The sequence below is a fragment of the Cebus imitator genome, unplaced genomic scaffold (assembly GCF_001604975.1).
Source record: "Cebus imitator isolate Cc_AM_T3 unplaced genomic scaffold, Cebus_imitator-1.0 Scaffold28, whole genome shotgun sequence".
In the NCBI taxonomy this organism is placed as follows: domain Eukaryota; kingdom Metazoa; phylum Chordata; class Mammalia; order Primates; family Cebidae; genus Cebus; species Cebus imitator.
In genome coordinates this window covers 6,655,423-6,675,605 of record NW_016107343.1, presented here as the reverse complement: position 1 = coordinate 6,675,605, position 20,183 = coordinate 6,655,423, and the positions used below count along the sequence as shown (strand labels likewise).

At 53.6% G+C, this 20,183-nt stretch overlaps 2 protein-coding genes across 7 annotated transcripts in view; one reads left to right on the top strand and one right to left on the bottom strand.

Annotated features, from left to right (window-relative positions):
• Positions 1-4,307, top strand: part of BCL9L (BCL9 like) — a 31,152-nt gene extending 26,845 nt beyond the window's left edge. For 5 of the 6 annotated variants that reach the window (XM_037736722.1, XM_017523465.2, XM_037736721.1 and 2 more), the window contains 2 exons: positions 275-556; positions 969-4,307. In XM_037736722.1, the coding sequence (XP_037592650.1) occupies positions 275-556; positions 969-2,062 (1,376 nt within the window). In that variant the 3' untranslated portion in view covers positions 2,063-4,307. The remainder of the gene's footprint in view (positions 1-274; positions 557-968) is intronic. The other variant, XM_037736723.1, reaches the window with a different exon arrangement.
• Positions 4,172-16,889, bottom strand: CXCR5 (C-X-C motif chemokine receptor 5). Its single transcript, XM_017523469.2, has 2 exons — positions 16,029-16,889; positions 4,172-6,847 (listed from the first exon to the last, which is right to left on the bottom strand). The coding sequence occupies exons 1-2, from the start codon at positions 16,077-16,079 to the stop codon at positions 5,780-5,782; spliced, it is 1,119 nt and encodes a 372-aa protein (XP_017378958.1). The 5' UTR covers positions 16,080-16,889; the 3' UTR covers positions 4,172-5,779.
• Positions 16,890-20,183: the final 3,294 nt, after the last annotated feature.

Below are 20,183 nucleotides of genomic sequence, written 5' to 3'. Positions count from 1 at the left end.
TGTTGGGCTTTCTCAGGGGACACCTCATGAGTCTCCCAGGCATTTCGAGGGATCGTATTTGGGGCCCAGGATCTTCCCCTTGCCTGGGGCCCTAAGGCAGCAGAGATTGCTTGAAGACTGGTGGGCTCTGGAGATAGTGGGGGCCTGTGGGTGTGTCTGAAGGATCAGGTAATATGGGGAGCTGACCTCTTCCTAAACCCCCCAATACCCACAGCCAAATTCATCTTCCCCTCCCCAGTCACCCCCTGCTCTCTTTGTCTCCCCGTTTCTGTAGGTGCCCTCCCGCCTAGCGGCCCCCGGAGCAGCTCCTCTGCACCTCCCGCCAACCCTCCCAGCGGCCTCATGAACCCCAGCCTACCATTCACTTCCTCCCCAGACCCCACGCCTTCCCAGAACCCCCTGTCACTGATGATGACCCAGATGTCCAAGTACGCCATGCCCAGCTCCACCCCACTCTACCACAATGCCATCAAGACCATCGCCACCTCAGACGACGAGCTGCTGCCTGACCGGCCCCTTCTACCACCCCCCCCACCACCGCAGGGCTCCGGGCCAGGTGCGAGGACAGGCTGGGACCCCGGGGAGGCCAGCTGGTGTGGGCACTGGGAGCGGGGAGTACAGCTGTGGTTGTGCTGGCTTCTCTGAGCTTCTGAAGGCCCTGGGTGTGGGGGTGGAGGCTCCTGGATGCGCTCCCGTTCCCACTCACTGGAGTCATTAGTGAAACCCAGCCCAGAGCACTCAAATGGTCTTTCCAACACTTGGTGGCATGTCTGTGGAGGACTGGGCCAGAACTTAGTCTCTTGGCTTCTAGCTTCAATGCCTCTAGTCCCTTCCTTCCCAGCCAGCGGAAGCCAGTGGGAAAGCTCCAAGCCCTGGCACCACCTGGCTGCAGACTCAGGAAGGCCTGAGCCCTGCATCCTCCCCCAGCTGGGTGCACCATGCCTGACCCTCTCCTTTATTCCCTACAGGGATCAGCAACAGCCAGCCCAGCCAGATGCACCTGAACTCAGCCGCTGCCCAGAGCCCCATGGGCATGAACCTGCCAGGCCAGCAGCCCCTGTCCCATGAGCCCCCGCCTGCCATGCTGCCCTCCCCTACTCCTCTGGGCTCCAACATTCCATTGCACCCCAATGCACAAGGGACAGGAGGGCCCCCTCAAAACTCCATGATGATGGCTCCAGGGGGCCCCGACTCCCTGAATGCCCCCTGCGGCCCAGTGCCCAGCTCCTCCCAGATGATGCCCTTCCCCCCTCGGCTGCAGCAGCCCCATGGTGCCATGGCCCCCACTGGGGGTGGGGGCGGGGGGCCTGGCCTGCAACAGCACTATCCGTCAGGCATGCCCCTGCCCCCCGAGGACCTGCCCAACCAGCCGCCAGGCCCCATGCCCCCCCAGCAGCACCTGATGGGCAAAGGCATGGCTGGGCGCATGGGCGACGCATACCCACCGGGCGTGCTCCCTGGGGTGGCATCAGTGCTGAACGACCCCGAGCTGAGCGAGGTGATCCGGCCCACCCCAACGGGGATCCCCGAGTTCGACTTGTCGAGGATCATCCCCTCTGAGAAGCCAAGCAGCACCCTCCAGTACTTCCCCAAGAGCGAGAACCAGCCCCCCAAGGCTCAGCCCCCGAATCTGCATCTCATGAACCTGCAGAACATGATGGCGGAGCAGACTCCCTCTCGGCCCCCCAACCTCCCAGGCCAGCAGGGTGTCCAGCGGGGGCTCAACATGTCCATGTGCCACCCCGGACAGATGTCCTTGCTGGGCAGGACAGGCGTGCCCCCACAGCAAGGCATTGTGCCCCATGGCCTGCACCAGGGAGTCATGTCCCCTCCACAAGGCCTCATGACCCAGCAGAATTTCATGCTGATGAAACAGCGGGGCGTGGGGGGCGAGGTCTACAGCCAGCCTCCCCACATGCTGTCCCCGCAGGGCTCCCTCATGGGCCCCCCGCCCCAGCAGAACCTCATGGTGTCCCACCCCCTTCGGCAGCGCAGTGTGTCCCTGGACAGCCAGATGGGCTACCTCCCGGCGCCAGGTGGCATGGCCAACCTGCCCTTCTAGAAGTCGCTACCGGGGCTGGAGCCGGGGCAATGTTGCAAATACGATAACCTTAACAAAGTTCTTCCCCTCAATGTTGGGATGGCCTGGGTCTCGGGGTGGGGTGGAGGGGGTGGAAGGGGGCTTGTGTGGGGAGTGGCATTTGTGGAAACCAGATGTGCTGGCAGCTTAGGGGGAAGTGGCAGAGTGGGGTGGGGGATTTTGGATTGGGGTTGGTTCCATTGTGGCCACCAGGACTGCCCCTCCCCTACTCCTCCCAGTTCCTATGGACCCTCTCTATTTTACCTCTTTCCCTGCACCCACCATCCCCCCTTCAGCTGTGTTTTTGGAGTCCTGGATGGGATCTGGGGGGATAGAGGAAGGAGAGGTCAGGTCTTCCACAGCCCCTTCTGCTCCTGTCTCCTCGTGTCTGCATTGCTGGAGCTCCACCTCCCTCTCGGTTTCTCTGTACCAGCCGGTTTTCCTTCTGTCTTTACCTGCATCGTATCCTTTTCCTGCTGATGTGGCTGACCCCTCTCCCACCCCTCCCTGCAGGCGGCTGGCCAGGTGGGCAGGTGCCAGCTGGAGCTGTAAATAGAGCGCTGCGCTTTTGTGCCGGTTTGTGCGTGTGCTGTATTTCTGTGTTTTGATAGAAGTCACACAAAAAAAAAAGGATAAAAGAAACCTTTCCCCCTTCTTCAAGTTACTACTCCTTCCATTCCCCTGGACCCAGGGACATGCAACCCTACACGGCCACCCACTGTTTGCAGTGTCTGAGTCCTTAAGGGATACCATTCCTGTCCCCTCCCCAAATGATAAAATGATGTAAATGCCCCACTCCTAAACTGAGGTCAGACCACCTAGGCTTCCACCTGGTGAGCCCTAGCAGGGCTGAGACCCCCAGGGCGGCAGCCTGTCTGCTGCTGAGAGATTCAGGGAGAACATGTGCACGTACATGCTGTTTGCCCACACCGGTGACACGGGGCCCTGGCTTCCCACTTTGGATGCCTGGGTGTCCTCTGCTGCTACATCTTAGCCAGAACTTGAAGTCTTTTGTCCCAGTCTGGGATGAAGGAAAGGAGGAAGAGGCGGTGGCTATGTGGCCCCCGTGAGCGGAGCCATGGAAGGGTGGCATGGTGCCACTGGGGCCTGTGGCTGCAGTAGCCCTGGACCAGTAACCTCCAGGGCCCTGACACTTCCAGAGGCTGCCACCTACTTCTTATCAAAGAAGGGGCAACCGTTAGTCCGAGTCAGTCCACCTCCCCTCCAGCCTCCACCCCCGAGGATGGAATCGGGAGAACAGCATCCCACCACCTCCTCTCTGCCTGCCCACTCACCGGCGAGGTTGTCCCTCTGCCCAGGGCTCAGGGCCATGTACCAGACCTGTCTGTGCCCACCCAGGCACAGCCACTGCCTCCCCCTTGGCTCCCTGCTCTTCCCCAGAAGAGTCCCCTATCTGCCTCTGGTCAGAGCTGAAGCCATATACGACTGGGTGTTTGTCCCCTACTTTGGCCCCAGGAGTAAAAAACTTCTTTTCTCACTTCCTTTCCTGTCTCAGGAGGACGCTGGGCAGTTCCCTGGCTGAGGCCTTTTGCACCCCACCTCCAGGGCCAAGGGGCCATTCTAGACAGGGTGTCTTCTACCAGGACCCATCCCTAGCCTTCCTGGCCTGGACGGCCTGGTCTCGCACTGGCAGCTGTAATACAAAGGGAACTCGCCCCACTCCTCCCAGCCTGGTGCTGTCCTCTGGGTCCACCATCGGCCAGGTCCAGCGCTTCCTCTGGGGCTGACAACAGGCCCCTGACTCCCCCCAGCCACCTCCCAGGGGCTATGGCCTCTGTGTTTGGGGGGGCACCTGCCCTTCATCCTGCCAGGCGCTTTTTGCCCGCCCTGCCTCAGCCTGGGCCCTGTGCCCTTGAGCCCTCCACCCCTGGCCCAAGACCCCCCAAACTGTCTGACTCTGTGTTTCCTGCCCTGAGGAGAGAGGGGTGAGATTGCAGCAGGCCCAGTGCCCTCTCCGTCCCCTCTTCTCCTACCCGCGCCACAGGCCAGCCTACTTCCCTCCATCCATGGCCATACCCCCAGCCATTTTGTACCATTATATAAATATATATATAAATATAAATATATAAATACAATATGTGAAGACATCTTCTTGGTTTTTATTTTGAAACAATTTTTAGGCTTGTTCCGGGGGTCTCTGTGCTGCCTGTACTGTATTGACCTGTTTTATAGGTGCCTTTTTATTAAAAAGAAAATTCAAAATCCAGCCTCTTGCCTCTTTGCCTCTGCTTCAGACTCCTCCATTGATTGCTCAGCTTGCTAGGAGATACTCTGAAAAAAAGGGGCGTCCCGGGGCTTCCTCCTTGTTCTGCGGTGAAGACACTCTCCCCGGGCCAGGTTTGATTTCCCCAGTGGGGCCTCCCAAGGAGCTTGGCTGCTGGGCTTGAGTGGGACAAGTTCAGGGATCCCTGACTCCACCCGATCCGAGGCTGGGGAGGCAGGAGGGAGCACCCAGAACTACCGGTTAGTCAGGCCTCCCACACCCCAGGTGAGCAAACAAGCACAGAGCAGCTTCCTGCGGTTCCATCTGAGTGACATCCTCACCGGGGCAGGGCCCGGCTTCCTGGGGCCTGGGGACTTCCCTGCCCCAGTCTGTTATACTTCCCTGCCTAGGGTGATGCCACAGAGGGGCTGGCTGAGATGACTCCCACAGGCCCCTTCCAGGCAGCCTTTCTCCATTCACACTCTGAGTTCCTCGGGCCTGTAGCTTGTGAGAAGGGAGTGGGGAGGGGACAAGGCAGCCTCCTTCACCATCAGTGCCCACAATCCCCCATCCCTGGACCCGGCCACCACAGGAGCTCTCCACCCCACTCTGTGTCCCCTGGTGGAGGGGACCGCCGGATTTGATTGATCCATGTCCCTTCTTGGGGTTGGGGAAGAAGGCTCGTTTCTTCCCTCTGTTGGGCTTATCTCTTGCTGCTCGGCCTTTGAGCTTCCTCAGGTCACCGCTGGCCTCCAAGGGCACCTAGAGTCAGCTCTGCCTGCAGACCATCCAGGACCCAGTGACCCAGGGTGGACCCAGTGCTGTTTCTGTCAGAGCCGGGGGCAGCTACCTGAATGCAACCAGTCTGAGCTTCCTGCTTGGTCAAGATGGCTTCAGGCTTGGGGGCCTGGCAGAATGTCTGCGTTATGTGTGTTTTTAGGGACTGAAATGTCTGAAGGCCACACTCTGCTGCCAGCTGGCCTGTCCTCAGTTTGAACCTCCACTCATCCCCTGGTGCTCAGCTTCTCCTGGCTTTGTTTGGCAGGTGGGTAGGAGGAGAGAGGGGAAGCAGTGGAGGTCAGCAGCCCCTAAGCCGATGGAGTGTGTTCTGGGAGGGACCAGCGCTGTTCCTTGGCAAGGGCAGAAGTAGAAGTTGTTTCTTGAGCTTTGGATGATTAGGATGGGAGAAGGTGTGTGAGGTTCTCTCAGCCCGAGGGGGCACAGATGGGTAGAGACAGCCTTCACTGTGCCTTTGGGCTGCTTTCTGCTCCCTGGGCTCCAGCCTAGCCCCAGGGCTGGCAGAAGAGCTGGCAGGGATGTCCTAGAAATGGGGGTTGGTTCCTCTAGTTACCCCAGCTGAGGACACTCCTAGGTGAGCCACAGTGAGCTCTTAGGATCCCAGCTCCTGCTGGAAGGAGCATCCAGCATCACTGCATGCCCCAAGGAAAAGCAGCAATAAAGGGGGACACTGGGACCTAGAAAGTGGTGAGGGAGGTGGCATTCTCTGACTCAGAGAGACTGCTCCTACGCCAGCTAGGGAAGAGCTGGCACAGGGAGGCAGGGCCGGTACAGCCCAGCTTGGTTAGGAGCCGTGACAGGTCACTGCGGAACTTCACGCCAGCGAAAGTGTAGAGCATGGGGTTGAGGCAGCAGTGGGCCAGGCCCAGGAACTCGCACATGGTGATGGCCGCAGGGAGAGAGCCGTTCAGCTCGCAGCTGTTGTCCACGGCCTTCAGCCTCGCCAGGGTGTCCAGGAAGATGACAATATGGTAGGGTGACCAGCAGAGGAAGAAGATGCTCGTCACCAGGATGGCCACCCTGACTGCCTTCTGCCGCTGAGGGCGCCGCTGGGCCTGGCGCAACCTGTGCACCACCCCCACGTAGCACCAGCCCATCACCAGCATCGGCAGTAAGAATCCTGCCACGTGGTAGAGGAAGCGGGAGGTGAACCAGGCATGCGTTTCTGCTTGGTTCTCTTGGGAGAAGGTGCAGTGTGGCAGGGAGTTGTTGTGATAGGGCTGGCTGACTTTGGCGAAGAGGATCTCTGGGAAAGCAAGGAGGAAGGCTGTCAGCCAGATGGTGGCACAGGTGATGTGGATGGAGAGGAGGCGGCGGTGGCGGTAGGCGTGGACAGCGTGGACAATGGCCAGGTAGCGGTCCACGGCGATGCAGGCCAAGAGCAGGCTGCTGCAGTAGAAGTTGATCTTGTGCAGGGCAATCACAGTTTTGCAGAGGAAGGTCCCCAGGACCCAGCCCACAGAGCCCTCAGCCACAGCAAAGGGCAAGATGAAGACCAGCAGGAGGTCGGCCACAGCCAGGTGGAACAGGAAGGTCTCGGTGGAGCTGCGTGTCTGCCGGTGCCGCTCCAGGATCACCAGCACCAGGACGTTGCCAATCATGCCCAGGAGGAAGATGAGGCTGTAGGCCACAGGCACGAACACGGCCTTGAAGGAGGTCATGAGGGGCCCCTCCTCGATGGGGCAGAGGTGATTTTCCACCGGGGAGGTGTCGTTATAGTTGTTAAATTTGTCCAATTCCCACAACTGCAAGGGCAAGGAGACAGGAGGGTGAGGAGCTGAGGACCTGTCTTTCCTCTCTGAGAGAAACCCTAGCTCTCTTGGAGGTTTTCCTACATAGGGCCTGCTGACCAAATGTCAAGTTTCAAATTTCTTTTTGTTTTTGGAGACCAAGTTTCACTCTTGTTGCCCAGGCTGGAGTGCAATGGCATGATCTTGGCTCACTACAACCTCCACCTCCCGGGTTCAAGCAATTCTTCTGCCTCAGCCTCCCAAGTAGATGGGATTACATGCATGCACCACCATTTTTTATTTTTACATGCATGCAGCTAATTTTTTATTTTTAGTAGAGACGGGGTTTCTCCGTGTTGGTCAGGCTGGTCTCAAACTTCTGAGATCCGCCCACCTCAGCCTCCCAAAGTACTGGGATTACAGGCGTAAGCCACCCGCCCAGCCTCAGCTTTCAAATTTCAATTCTGAAAAAATCACTTTGTCTTCTCCAGCTTCAATTTTTTGCCTATCAAAGGGAAGCATTCTTTAGAATCGTAGTACAGATGAAGTGGGGAATGTGGAGTGGCTGTGCTTTGTAAATGCTGAAGGGCTTGCCCCATAAGTCAGCTTGTGTTTTTGGGTTCTCTTTTACGGAAGCCTGTGGCCTTGGGGGCTGGAGTCGCAGGACTTCAATTTGGGGAATGAACCTGGTTGGTACAAGGAGCCGTCTGTTCCAGTTCTTAGCAACTTAGCATCGTGCTGGGGTCTGGGGGGCAGGCAGGTGTGGGCTCCCTCTTCATGGGTCTCCCTGTTCCTGACTGTCTCCCTGTTCCTGGCTGTCTCCCTGTTCCTGACTGTCTCCCTGAGACACGGAGAGACCGGCAGGAGAGAAGGACAGAGCCTGCTCCAAGTTTGGGGGTGTGCCCATGATGTCTCCGGAAGTTCCCTCCTCCCCATCCTGCTCCTCCTCTCCCCATCATGCCCCCCCAACACCCCAGCACGCAGGTTGTTTACCCAGCTAACCACAAAGGAAGACATGTGCCTGTTTTCACACCTTTCACTCACAGCTGTCCCCTGCACCTGTTCCTCCTCACTTCCCAGCTCTGTTCTTCCCACCCTCCTTACCCAAGCCCCTCCCCAGGCAATTCAAAACCAATTACAATCAACCTATGTGGGTTCAAAAAGGCAATTCTATAAATGATGAGCCCCAGGGAAGCAGAGGATGGGAGGGGGTACTCTGTCCCCCAGGCTCTGGCTGGCTTAATGCTGCCCCCCTTTCAGGAGCCAAGGAATTTGAGGCTGTAGTGAACTATGATCATGCCATTATGCCCTAGCCTGGGCAACAGAGCAAGAGCCAGTCTCAAAAAAAAAAGATTGGAGTAAGCTAAACTTAGTGCCATTCACACATTGCTAAATTTCAGAACTGCTGGGCACAGCAGTCATGTCTGTAATTCTAGCACTTTGGGAGGCTTAGGTGAGGAGATTGCTTGAGGCCAGGAGTTCAAGACCAACCTGGGCAACATAGCAAGACCCCATCTCTACAAAACAATTTTAAAAAATAAAGTAAATTTTAGAACTAATTGCAGAATATCACAAACAAAAGTAAAGGTGTGTTTTTCTCCCCCAAACACACACCTTTGCTTTTGTTTCTGGATCGACAGTGTCTTGCTATGTTGCCCAGGCTGGAGAGCGGTAGCTATTAATAGGTGTGGTCACAGCACACTACAGCCTCGATCTCTTGGGCTCAAGTGATCCTCCTGCCTCAGCCTGCTGGGTAGCTGGAACTGCAGGTGTGTGCCAACAGTGCCCAGCTCCATGGATTTTCTTTAGAGTACCCATGACTGTGTGTGTGCCACAGGGTTCCCCTGGGGTGGGGAGTGGTGTTGAGGCTCCAGGCTCCCCTCCTTGCCTTTAAACTAGAGCTCTCCACTTTTGACTTGTGTGGTGTTTCACACGTAAGCTTTTGTTGAAAAAAAGGTTCTACTTTCATTTGAAAACCATGGACCTGTGGGAAGAGGTCTAACCTCCCAACAGAGCCTTTATGCTCCTCCCAAATGTGTATTCCTCTGACCTTTCAAACTTTGTCTTCTATTAGTATAGAAGGGTGGCTCTAGGCCACCCCCCAAGCCTGTCCCCCAACACCCCAACACGTTCCTGTCTCCAAACCTCTGCTTGGCCTTTTCCTTCAGCCTAGCCAGGCTTTCTACCCAAGTTTGCCTATCTAATCTCTACCCTTCCTCCAAAGCTGAATTCAATCCCATCTTCCCACATCCTTCCTGGCTCCCCACTTGAAATTCTCTCTTCTCCTTATGATGCATGTGCATTTATTACAACACTCAGGGTTGGGATGACCACTTTCTTTTTTTTTTTTTCTTGGAGACGGAGTTTCGCTCTTGTTACCCAGGCTGGAGTGCAATGGCACGATCTCGGCTCACCGCAACCTCCGCCTCCTGGGTTCAGGCAATTCTCCTGCCTCAGCCTCCTGAGTAGCTGGGACTACAGGCACGCGCCACCATGCCCAGCTAATTTTTTGTAGTTTTAGTAGAGACGGGGTTTCACCATGTTGACCAGGATGGTCTCGATCTCTTGACCTCGTGATCCACCCGCCTCGGCCTCCCAAAGTGCTGGGATTACAGGCTTGAGCCACCGCGCCCGGCGTCCATGTGTTTTATGTAGGACAGATGTGTGTTGACCTGCTCTGAAAGCAGTTTCCCAGAGAGGGCCAGGAGCCTTTGTAACTGAGACTTAGGTAGGTGCCTTCTCAGGGACTCACTCTAAATTTCTGCATTCTGCCTTCCCCCAATAACCTTGACAGCCTGGATGCTAGATCCTATCTCGTGTTCTCTCTCCCTATTGGGAGCTATTTCCAATATTGTCATTGAGCACATCTGCTTGACTAATAGTGGAATTCAGCAGTCTTCATGCAGAGCCAAGCCTTTCAGACAGAGGGAGGAGAGAAGCAGGGCCTGGGGCGGACAGCAGGCTGGACTCCACCTACCTTGGCTGTGCCTGGGGAAGGCTTAGGTCCAGCCAGCCTATCTGACCCAGAAAGCCCTGGGTTTCTGGGCTCGCCCTCCATGCAAGTTCTTGCCCTCCAAAGCCTCCAGGCCGACTGGGTTATTGCTCATCTAAAGTCAATGCAGGCCGGGCGTGGTGGCTCACACCTGTAATCCCAGCACTTTGGGAGGCCAAGGCAGGCCGATCACGAGGTCAGGAGTTTAAGACCAGATTGACCAACTTGGTGAAATCCCATCTCTACTAAAAATACAAAAATTAGCGGGGCATGGTGGCGCATGCCTGTAACCCCAGCTACTTGGGAGGCTGAGGCGGGAGAATCGCTTGAACCTGGGAGGCGGAGGTTGCAGTGACCTGAGATCGTGCCACTGCACTCCAGCCTGGGTGACAGAGAGAGATTCCATCTCAAAAAATCAAAATAAAAAAAAAAGTCAATGCAATGAGAACCAGGTTTAAAGGGGGGTGGGAGGGGTCTGTCTCTTCCTACTTGCCAAGAGGCATTTGTTTGGCAGTGTTCAGAGAGGGGAAGATGGGAGGAAGCTGGTTTGAGGGGTGCTGGGAACCGACAGCACATCTCAGCAGGAGGTGTCAAACAGACATTTTTGGGGGTTCGGGAGTGGCACATGTTAAAGCCACTTCCCACACACAAGATTTCTAGCTCCCCCAGTCTCCCCCAAACTATGGAGAGAGGCAATAAAGCAAGGTTGGCTCTGGCCTCGTAGGAAGTTGAGGAATCAGGAATCCTGAATACCGTGGGGCAAGTGGTGCTGAAGGAAGCCCTCCAAGACCCACTCCCACGGGGAGCACAGGGCAGACCATTTGCACGAGCAGTGTTCCCATTCCTTGACATGAAAAGCTGCAGAAACTCAAGGCCCTCATGCACACACTCTGACAGCAACACACACCTTGCATAGACACAGGTGCCAAGATGGGCCACACCAGCATGTGGCATCGACAGTCACCCAGCAGATGACAGCCGGGTCATAGCCCATGGGCCTCATGCCCCCAAGAAGGGAAGAAACACAATGACCAAATGAGGCTGAGTGGAGCTAGAATCTAGTTAGAAAATTGCTGTGAGCACTGGGAAGAAGTAGGGGCTGTAAGGGTGTCCTAGTATTGGGGGCGTAGGGGGAGGTGGGGGTGTAAAGAAATGCAAAGCGCTTGGCCTGCAGTGGGATCCATAACGTTATTCTTCTCCTTCCTCCACTGCAGGGCGCAGGCTCCTCCCTGGATAATTAAGTTCTCCAAGCCCCACCTGACTTCTCCAAATAATGAGGCTGCCCGACTGCCCAGCGCTGGCCAGCGTGAAGCTCAGCTCATATTTGCTAATGGGGACTCTACATCAGCGGGTGCATTGAGCAGGGGTGTCTAGCATGACTCAGGGATCCATCCTGGGTCCCCTCCTCTTCAGCACTCTCAACCCAGCTTTGGGGGCACACTCAGGCAACACGGAGTTCTTTACAAGCTGGAACCACAGGCCCAACCTAACCAGATGAAATTGCATGGGGAAAAAGATACAAACCAGGACTCAGGTTTCAAACATTACCCATCCAGGGATAAGTTAGGGGAGACCAGGTAATGACAGTTCGTGAGAAAGACTTGGGAGTTTGTTGCCTATAAGCTTAAGATGAGTCATGGAGGTGATGTGGCCACCAGAAGGGCCACTGTTACCTTCATCTAGATGAGCAGAAGCCTGTAAGTGGACAGCTGACACCAGCCCAGTTTGGTTGGTCTGGACAAGGGTGACCACTTCGTTGAGGGGCTTGGAAAACCCTGCCCGTGGAGGAAGTTTTTAGGTGCTAGGGGTGTAGTGTCTAGAACAGGGAAGACTTGAGTCCATGAGGGCTGATGTCAAGGACTGGAAAGAAGACCCATGGGCATGAGGGCAGCTATGGACTCATGCTGTGAGCTTCCAGGGGCAGTCCAGAAGGACTGGGCAGAAGCTGAGGGGATGGTGTTTCAGTCAAAGGAGGGAGAACTTCCTAACAGGCAGAACCGTCCAGCAATGAGATGGGACCCTTGGGAAGGAGAGGAACGTTTGAGCCCAAGTGTGTGGGAGGAGATTCCTACCCTGGGAAGAAGGAAGATGGACTCTGCCTTCAAATGCCCCTCGCTCCCACTCCCAGATTCTCTGTCCGTCCTGTCCTGCCTGGGGCTGAGCTGTTTCTCAGCGTGATCTCCATCTAGCTCAGTAGCCGGAGCCTTTGCTTTTCTAGTCCATCATGCCACCAATGAATGCCCCAGCCTGACCTTGCTTCTCAGCCCTGAGGAGGGGGCAGGGCTGCCTGCATGCATGGCTCACTCAGGCTGAACCCCAGGACTCCTAGGCCTGAGTCATGCTGGCTGAGGGAGTTGTCTGCACACAGATCCCAGTCATTGCTCTGACCAGGGGGAGCACACAAGCTCCATCTCCTTTTATGGGCCTGTGTGGATATTCCCAGCCGAGAATCAGGAGCTATGAGTAGAGCTGTCCAGGGCATCACTCATTCCAGCCTTCAGTGGCCTAAGGGGTGTGGGGTCTGGAGGAAGGAGACTGGGCTGCGGTGAAGGTGTAGGTTTGTACCCCTTACCCCCTCTTTCTACAGAAGGCCCGCAGCCTCTAAAGACCATCTAAGACTGGCTTGCCATTTGTCACACCTCCCTTTCCCCACCCACAGCCGTCAGGGACAAGCCTGCGAGATTCCTCTTCCATCTCTACCCACGAGTTTTGGCCATTAGAAGCAGGTACTGCGCTGGGTGTGGTTTTAGGGGGAGAGGTTAAGCTACTCCAAACCTCTGCAGCAAGTCTTCAGGGTTAAAGGGGCCCCACCTGGTACCCCAGTGTCTCTGTCCTTTAGGTACAGAGTCACACAGTCCAAGGCACAGGTAGACAGGCCTCCCAGGTGTGTGTGGCAGCCTCTTGAAACCATCTCCTCCTGGGTTGGAAATATTTTGCCCCATCACTCCTGAAAGAATTCTCATTCTTGTGTCCTGGTTCTCAGGTCCACAAGCATGGCCACTGTTTATGCTGTTCAGCCAAAGGAGTGGGATCAGCTGCCATGTGCATCCCTAGGGAAGGCAAGAACTCCTGACAGAGACTCGGCAGCCTGTATGCCTGAACCCAGATTCACTTCAACTCTAACTCATCCTCAGCATGGCCTTGGGGCTCTCCCTCATCTCTGACCCCTTCAACCACACCCCCAGTGAGGGCCTCCTCCACTGGGGTTCCTCTGGGATTTTTGACCTAGTTGGGGGGGGGTGGAGAACCTCCCTTCTACCCAGATGAAGCCCAGAAACAGCCTGAGCTGGTTTTGGTTCCTCTTCTTCACACCTCCATGGTGAAATGAGATGGTCCATGTGGACGAGCTGTGTAGCCTGTGACGCTCCGGTCACACTAAAGTCATGGTGTGTGGTGATAATCTATGGAGAAGGGGCATGAAGCCAGTTGCTCTGGGGCTTGGGCCAGCCTCACCCTGCGCTATAGCAGCTTCCCCTCCTGGCTGGTATGCAGAGTGGGGCTGGAGGTATACTTTATGACCAGGCTCTGTGGGTGTCCCAGCCCAGGCCCTGGTTCTACTGGGCGGAGGCTCTCAGATCAAGGTTCCCATAGACAGGACCTGCTCTAGATCTGCCTTTATCTGCCTTTCCAGCAGGATGGGTCCCTGGAATGCCCAGAACCTGGAATCTTCTTGTTCCTGGTTCTTAGCCATTTAGATTTTTTCCTATTTGGACCATTCATTCATGAGAATTAGCAGCCCCTTTTCTCCAGCACCCCCGGCCCCTGCCTTGAAGAAGTGGACATTGTAAGCAGCTAGAGTTGGTCTTCGAGTTCTAGAGGACAAATAGAATACAGAATGACCAACCTGGCTTATGGCCAGGCACTCCCAGTTTCTTTTTTTTATTTTCTGGCAAGCTTGTATAATCAAAAACTCCCAGTTCTTAACCCAACATTAAAATGTAAAACCCAGCGTTCAAGGAATGTGAACCAATACTTGGTATGGGCAAGGACAAGGAGGAGAGTAGGAAGCAGAAGGAATAGAGAAGAATCTACACTAACTCCAGAGGGAAATGGTGAGCTAAGACTGTTACTGCATCACAAATCAATAAATATTTATTGAGAAGCTACTACATTCAAGATTCTCTTGCCTGTACTGCTATCCCCACGGTTTTTGTGCTGTGACACTGAGGGACAGTCTGCCAAGGCTGCTCACGGCCCTTCAGTGAGTGGGTAGGGGTGGAGAAGCGGGTCTGTGTTCTGAGAGGACAATGACCCCGAGACAGAGTATGCAGGAGGTCCATGAAGTGGGGACGAGGCAGTGGTGGCTAGCTGAATAGCTCTAGAGCTCAGATGGTTCTAGAACTCCTGGGCTCCTGGCTAGACCTGAGTGAGGGATCCAGCCATTTGAATGCCTGGCTGAGGATCACTCATTTGAGGTGTGACACAAAACAAGTTACTAGGTCTCTTTCCCCCAGATATAGGTTTTCTTGGGATGTAACCTGCTGCCCCTGCCCCCTGCCACCACCCGTCTCTAGTAGGTCACTCAGTGAGGCAAGGCGTGCAGTTAGGGGAAACTCTTAGGTTTCTTAGAAGCCAGGACCAGCCAGGTCTCCAGCTGGTTACTAAGATATCCAACTGGGTCAGGGCTCGTGGTCAGTTTGAAGCTGCAGGAGAGGAAGACACCCAGTAACCTAATCAGGTGAGGCCAGCGACTGTGCCCGGGGGCCAGGGTGGGAGCACATTGCTCCTTTGGGGCTGTGGGTTTTTAGCCTGATTTGCAGTATTGCCCAGACTCTGCAATTAGGCTCAGGGCAGCTTCATGGGTGTGCAGCTTGCGCAGTCAGTCACACAGGGCTTGCACCTAGCAGGACCCCCCACTTGGTTTAGTGCTCTGCTGTTGCCTTCTTGATCTTTTTAACAATTTTTCAACAAGGGGCCCCACGTTTTCATTTTGCATTGGGTCCCACAAATTATGCATCAGGTTCTGATTAGATGAATGGTCCAGCTCTGATTCCCCCTGTGGTTTGGATCCCAGAGGCCAGGCTTTGGGTAGTTAGCCCTTCTGCTTACTTTCTCCCCCTGTCTTACACTTCCCAGCCCTGGGATGTGGGCAGGCGAGAGGCAGGCTTCTCCAAGCAAGTCTGGGAACACGGTTGGTGTTCTACTCCAGCTGGGGGAGCAGGAGGGAGTCAGACAACATCTCAGGGTAAGTTTGGGCCAGGAGAGTTGGTAGGGGCCAGGGTTTGGTTCCTTCATGATCTAACCCAGAATGCAGCTCTGAGACAAGTCCTTTCCCCAGGGGAAGAAAAGACCATGAAGAAGTTTCCAAGAAACCTTACAACCAGCCTCTGCCGACGGCTCACAAGGAGCCTTGTGTTTCTCTGGTTGAGCTGCTCCACACACACACGTCTGTTGGAAGTCCAGTGACAACCATGTCAATTGCGCCACTACGCTTCACTGGAGAGACTTGAGTGGCGGCAGTGTGGTGCTGGGGACCATTTTCTTAGCCCACCCAAGAAACCCGTCCAAGAATATCTTGTCTCTAGAGATTCTACAAGTTCTAAGATGTTTTTCAGATTAACGGTTTTCTCAAGCGCTCCCTGACTCCAGCCTGCTGGGATCCTTGCTACCATCTGGTCTCACACTTCCTCCGTTTAGCACATACTTGTTGTCTAATAGCTTCCAGTGAGTGATTTTTTTCTCTGGACAGAGTGGAAGCTATTTGAGGGCAAAGACCAGATTCTTAACTTTTCCAGCCAAGACAGAATGTAGTTTCCTCATTATATAATCACATGGCGAGGATGAACAGCTATGCGTTGATTGGACTGATTAGCAATGCCAGCCTCCTTTCGGTAAGAAAACCTCCAAAGTACTTTCCTGTCTAGTCCCATATTCCAACCCTAAGAGAATAGGAGAGAAAGAATGGAGAGGTGAAGTATCCTGTTCCCAGTCACATAGCAACTCAGGGAGGATGCGGGGTCTGAACCCATGGCTTCCAGGTTCCTCTAAAGGATGTCTACCAAGGGCAGTAGCTCTCCTTGTCTGCTTCTTCCACAGAATGGAAAATAAACTCTTAAAGGGCAGGAGCTGACGGACCTGTCTAGAGTCCACAGATCCACAGTGGGAGGGGATTCCCAAGCTGTCCCCTCTCCATGGGACCCTGGCACAGGATATTAGAATTCCAGGCAGGGCCTGGGAGACAGGAAGCTACCTGTGTCTACTCACCAGGCCCTCCAGTTTCTCGAGGTCCATTTCCAGCATCAGTGGGTAGTTCATGGCTGCGCCGGCCGTGAATCACCAGACTGGTCACTGTCTGATGTCGAGAGGCTCCCCACCAGGTGCCTCTAGAGAGGTGGCAGCCGTCAGCTGCAAATTTAAGCAAATGAGCTGCGCATCGTCTCCTGGGGCGGCTAGGGCCTGCAACCTGCCTCACAACTCATCACTTTTTTTTTTTTTCCACTGGGTCTTTTCTGTTTTTTTGAAGATAGGGAAAATCCCCCACAGCATCAGTGCTAGTCAAGCATTTCAGCTTCTTTCCCGGCAACAATTGTGTCAACTGGGGCCGATGACTAGTTTAAAGGCTGCCCTCACTTCTCCTCCCTATACCCCCAATAAGGGGCTCAGGAATTGTAATGTAACCACCATACAAAGCCATCAGGCTGTTAAGGGAAACCCCTGATCCACAGAGAACAGGAGAAGTGCCCTCCCAGCAACCTCTCCTCCAAGCCACCTCCAAACCTTCATCTTTCTCACCACTAGGGTGATCAACCATTCCAGTCTGCCCAGGACTGAAAGTCCCTTGACTTGGGAAACCCCTAAGTCCCGGCAAATCAAGGCACTTGGTCAAACTACTTGCCACCATCCTTTTGCCCAGCAGGGGCAAAATCCCTTCCCTTCTCAGCTGAAGTTCAGAAAAGATAAGTTAGAAGTTTTCAAAGGGAACAACAGTAAAACAATACTGGAAGGCAAAATGAAATCAACTTTGGAAGGCTGAGGCAGGAAGATCGCTTGAGGACAGGAGTTGGATACCAACCGGGGCAACATACCCTGTCTCTAAAAGAAAAAAAAAGTGAAATCACCAAGAAAAGCACATAGTTACAGAGTCATTTTCTGACTCAAAAATAATGATGTTCTATCTATAAATTAACTTGGTTGGCTCATAAATTTTTTTTTTCTTTTTTTTAAATATATATTTTTTAAAAGATAGGTTTCGCCGTGTTGGTCAGGCTGGTCTTGAACTCCCAACCTCAGATGATCCGTCCGCCTTGGCCTCCAAAGTGCTTGGATTACAGGCGTGAGCCACCACGTCCAGCCAGCTCATAAATTATTAGGCTAGAGAGGACTTCAGAGATCATCCAGTCTAACCCCCAATTTTTATGTAGGAGGCCTGTGAGGCTAACTTGCCAAGGATCCCACAGCTAACCAGTGGCACAGCCGGGACTTGAACTCAGGTCTTTTGACTCCATGTTTAGTGTTTTCTCTACTCTACCAGGCTGCCGCTCTTGGAGGCTCTCATAACCCCTGTCCTTTCCCTCAACTCTGCCCTGACTGAGGGCCTCTTCCTTTAAGAAACCCTTGTGTAGCTGTTGGTCAATTTCCCCTCCAAGTTTGATCTTTGTGCTTTTTCTTCCAGAAGTGGGCATTTCCTCTCTTGGTCCACATTGATGTGAAAGCAATGACTGCAGGCACAGAGGCACCTGCACAGTGGCAGGCACAGTGGCTGTTTCTTGGCCCCACCCCCACCCTTGTTATCACTCTCCCTTCCAGCCAAATCACCCTTTGCTGGGATCCTACCCTTTCCAGTGCCCTCCTTCACCCTCTCCTCCATATTCACCTTCCCTCTTTCCCCGTTTCACACCTTGCTTACAGCCCCGACGGCATCCTCAACAGATGCATCATTTTTCGGGTTAAACAGCCGGAGGAGTTTTCAGCCTCTGTTGGTGCTATTGGGGTGGTTTCCTCCTCGCTCTGCTCCATTCACTGCCTTTAGAAGCTGCTTTCAAGGAGGAAGGCTCTCAGGACAAGGTATCACACTTCTTCAGCACTTCCAGTCCTGAAACCTTTGGGAGGAAGCTGCCCCAAGGTTTTCAGTGTCCCAAGCTTACTGGGAACTCCTCATCTTTCCGTTTACCCTGTCCTCAACATTCCTGTCCCTCCAATCCCTCAGCATACTCCAATCCCTCAGCCTTGGCCACCCTGGCTAGGGACATTGATCAGGAAGGAATACAGCATATAGAATCACAGAGGAATTGAAAGGGACTTTGGAAGACTATCATCAACCACACCCCCACCCCCAGCAAACGCAAGATTCTTGTCACTAGGTCCTTATCAGATGATCACCCGGCATTGGATAAACATCACTGAAGGTGAGACATTTGCTCCTTTAGATCATGTTTCGATGGAGGATGGTTTCGTGATTAGAAACTTATTCCTCATGATGAGTCAAAATATGTCTTTCTGTAACCCCTCCCCAGAGGTCCTGGCTGTGCCTTCTGTCTGGACTGCCTAGCTCCTCTTCCAATAAGCATCCTTCAAAGACAGGCAGCACGTCCCGAGAGGCCTCTGTTCTCCAAAACACATTTTCACAGTGTCTTCAGTCATTATTCGAAGTCTTGGTTTCTGGGTCCTTTGTCACCTTGTTTTTTGACCTCTGGGTGATTTCTTGTCAATGGTCTAGATATTATCTAACTAGGAAAAAATACAGGATTATATGCATTTCCTTGTTCAAGACTCCATACTTGGCTGGGCATGGTGGCTCATGCCTGTAATCCCAGCACTTTGGGAGGCCAAATGGGAGGATCCTTTGAGCCTAGGCGTTTGAGACTAGACTGGGCAACATGGCAAAAACCCATCTCTACAAAAAATACAAAAATCAGCTGGGCATGGTGGCTCACACTTGTAGTCCCAGCTGCTTGGGAGGCTGAGGTGGGAGGATCGCTTGAGCCCATAAGGTTGAGGCTACAATGAGCTGTGATCACGCCACTGCACTCTAGCCTTGGTAACACTCAAAAAAAAAAAGATAAAAGATTCCGTACTTCTATAACTAGGTAACTACAATACATTTGGACTTTCCTGTGGGCCCCCAGTCCTCTTAATAACATGCCTAATGGATTTCATTTTGAAGGTTCTGGGCCATTGTTGCACCTATAAAGGGAAACTTTTGTGATCCTGATTCTGTCATCTAGTGATCTGATAACAACATCGATAAGTCATCCTTGGGTCTATCCAAGTCCTGAAGGCAAATATTGACAGGATAAAGCCAAAACCAGAACCCTACTTCAAGCCATTAGAGACCTACTATACCCAAAGGTCAAGAAAGACTTCATGAAAGTCTTGGCCACTGAAGGCTTGTGGGGAGTGAAGGCTTGATGTACCTGGAGAGGGGGACAGGGTAGAGAGTGTGGGACATGAAGAGGGCTGCTTGGAAGAAATGTGTAGAAAGAATTACCCGGTGCCTGGCCATCAAGGGCACTCTGTGTGTGGTGGGTATGTCTATGGCAATGATGATGATGGTGATAATGATGAGGAGGAGATAGGGCGGGGGGAGGAGCCAGGAGGTGATTGGAGCATGTACTGGACAAGGTGTAGGACCTGCGCTACGGCCTTCTCCTCTCCTACTCTTTCCGCAGTTCTGTGTGTTCCACAAAGTGCTGCAGGCCTAGAAGAAGAGTTTTGGGGCCGGGCGTGGTGGCTCACGCCTGTAATCCCAGCACTTTGGGAGGCCGAGGCGGGTGGATCACCTGAGGTCAGGAGTTCAAGACCAGCCCAGCCAACATGGCAAAACCCCATCTCTGAAAAAAAAAAAAAAAATTAACCAGGCATGGTGCCAGGCATCTATAATTCCAGCTGCTCAGGAAGCTGAGGCAGGAGAATCGCTTGAACCCAGGGGGCAGAGGTTGCAGTGAGCCCAAAATCGCACCACTGCACTCCAGACTGGGCAACACAGTGAGACTCCATCTCAAAAATAAAATAAAATAAAATAAAATAAAATAAAATAAAATAAAATAAAAGAGAAGAGTTTTGGGGGAGGCTCAAGGCTGCTTCTCAGGTGCAGTAGCAGCAGGCTCTGGCCAGTTTCAGCTATGATGATTGGGGCAGCAGAGAGGTGGCCTGGCAGCTTCTATATGGCTGACCCAGGATTCATAGACTAGACACATCTGTGACTGTCACCTGAAGTCTTTGAATTTTTGGTGCTTCTTGCACTCTTGGCCTATTCAGAGCTCTCATCTTTCTCTCCAGATGCTGGACGGACACACTACAGCTTCCCAGGGTCTACTTGTGTTGGTTACTGACCTTTAATAGTCAACTCAGTTTGCCCTAAATGGCAAATGCCTCCTGATCATGAGTTTTTTTTCTTTTCTTTTTTTTTTTTTTTTGTTT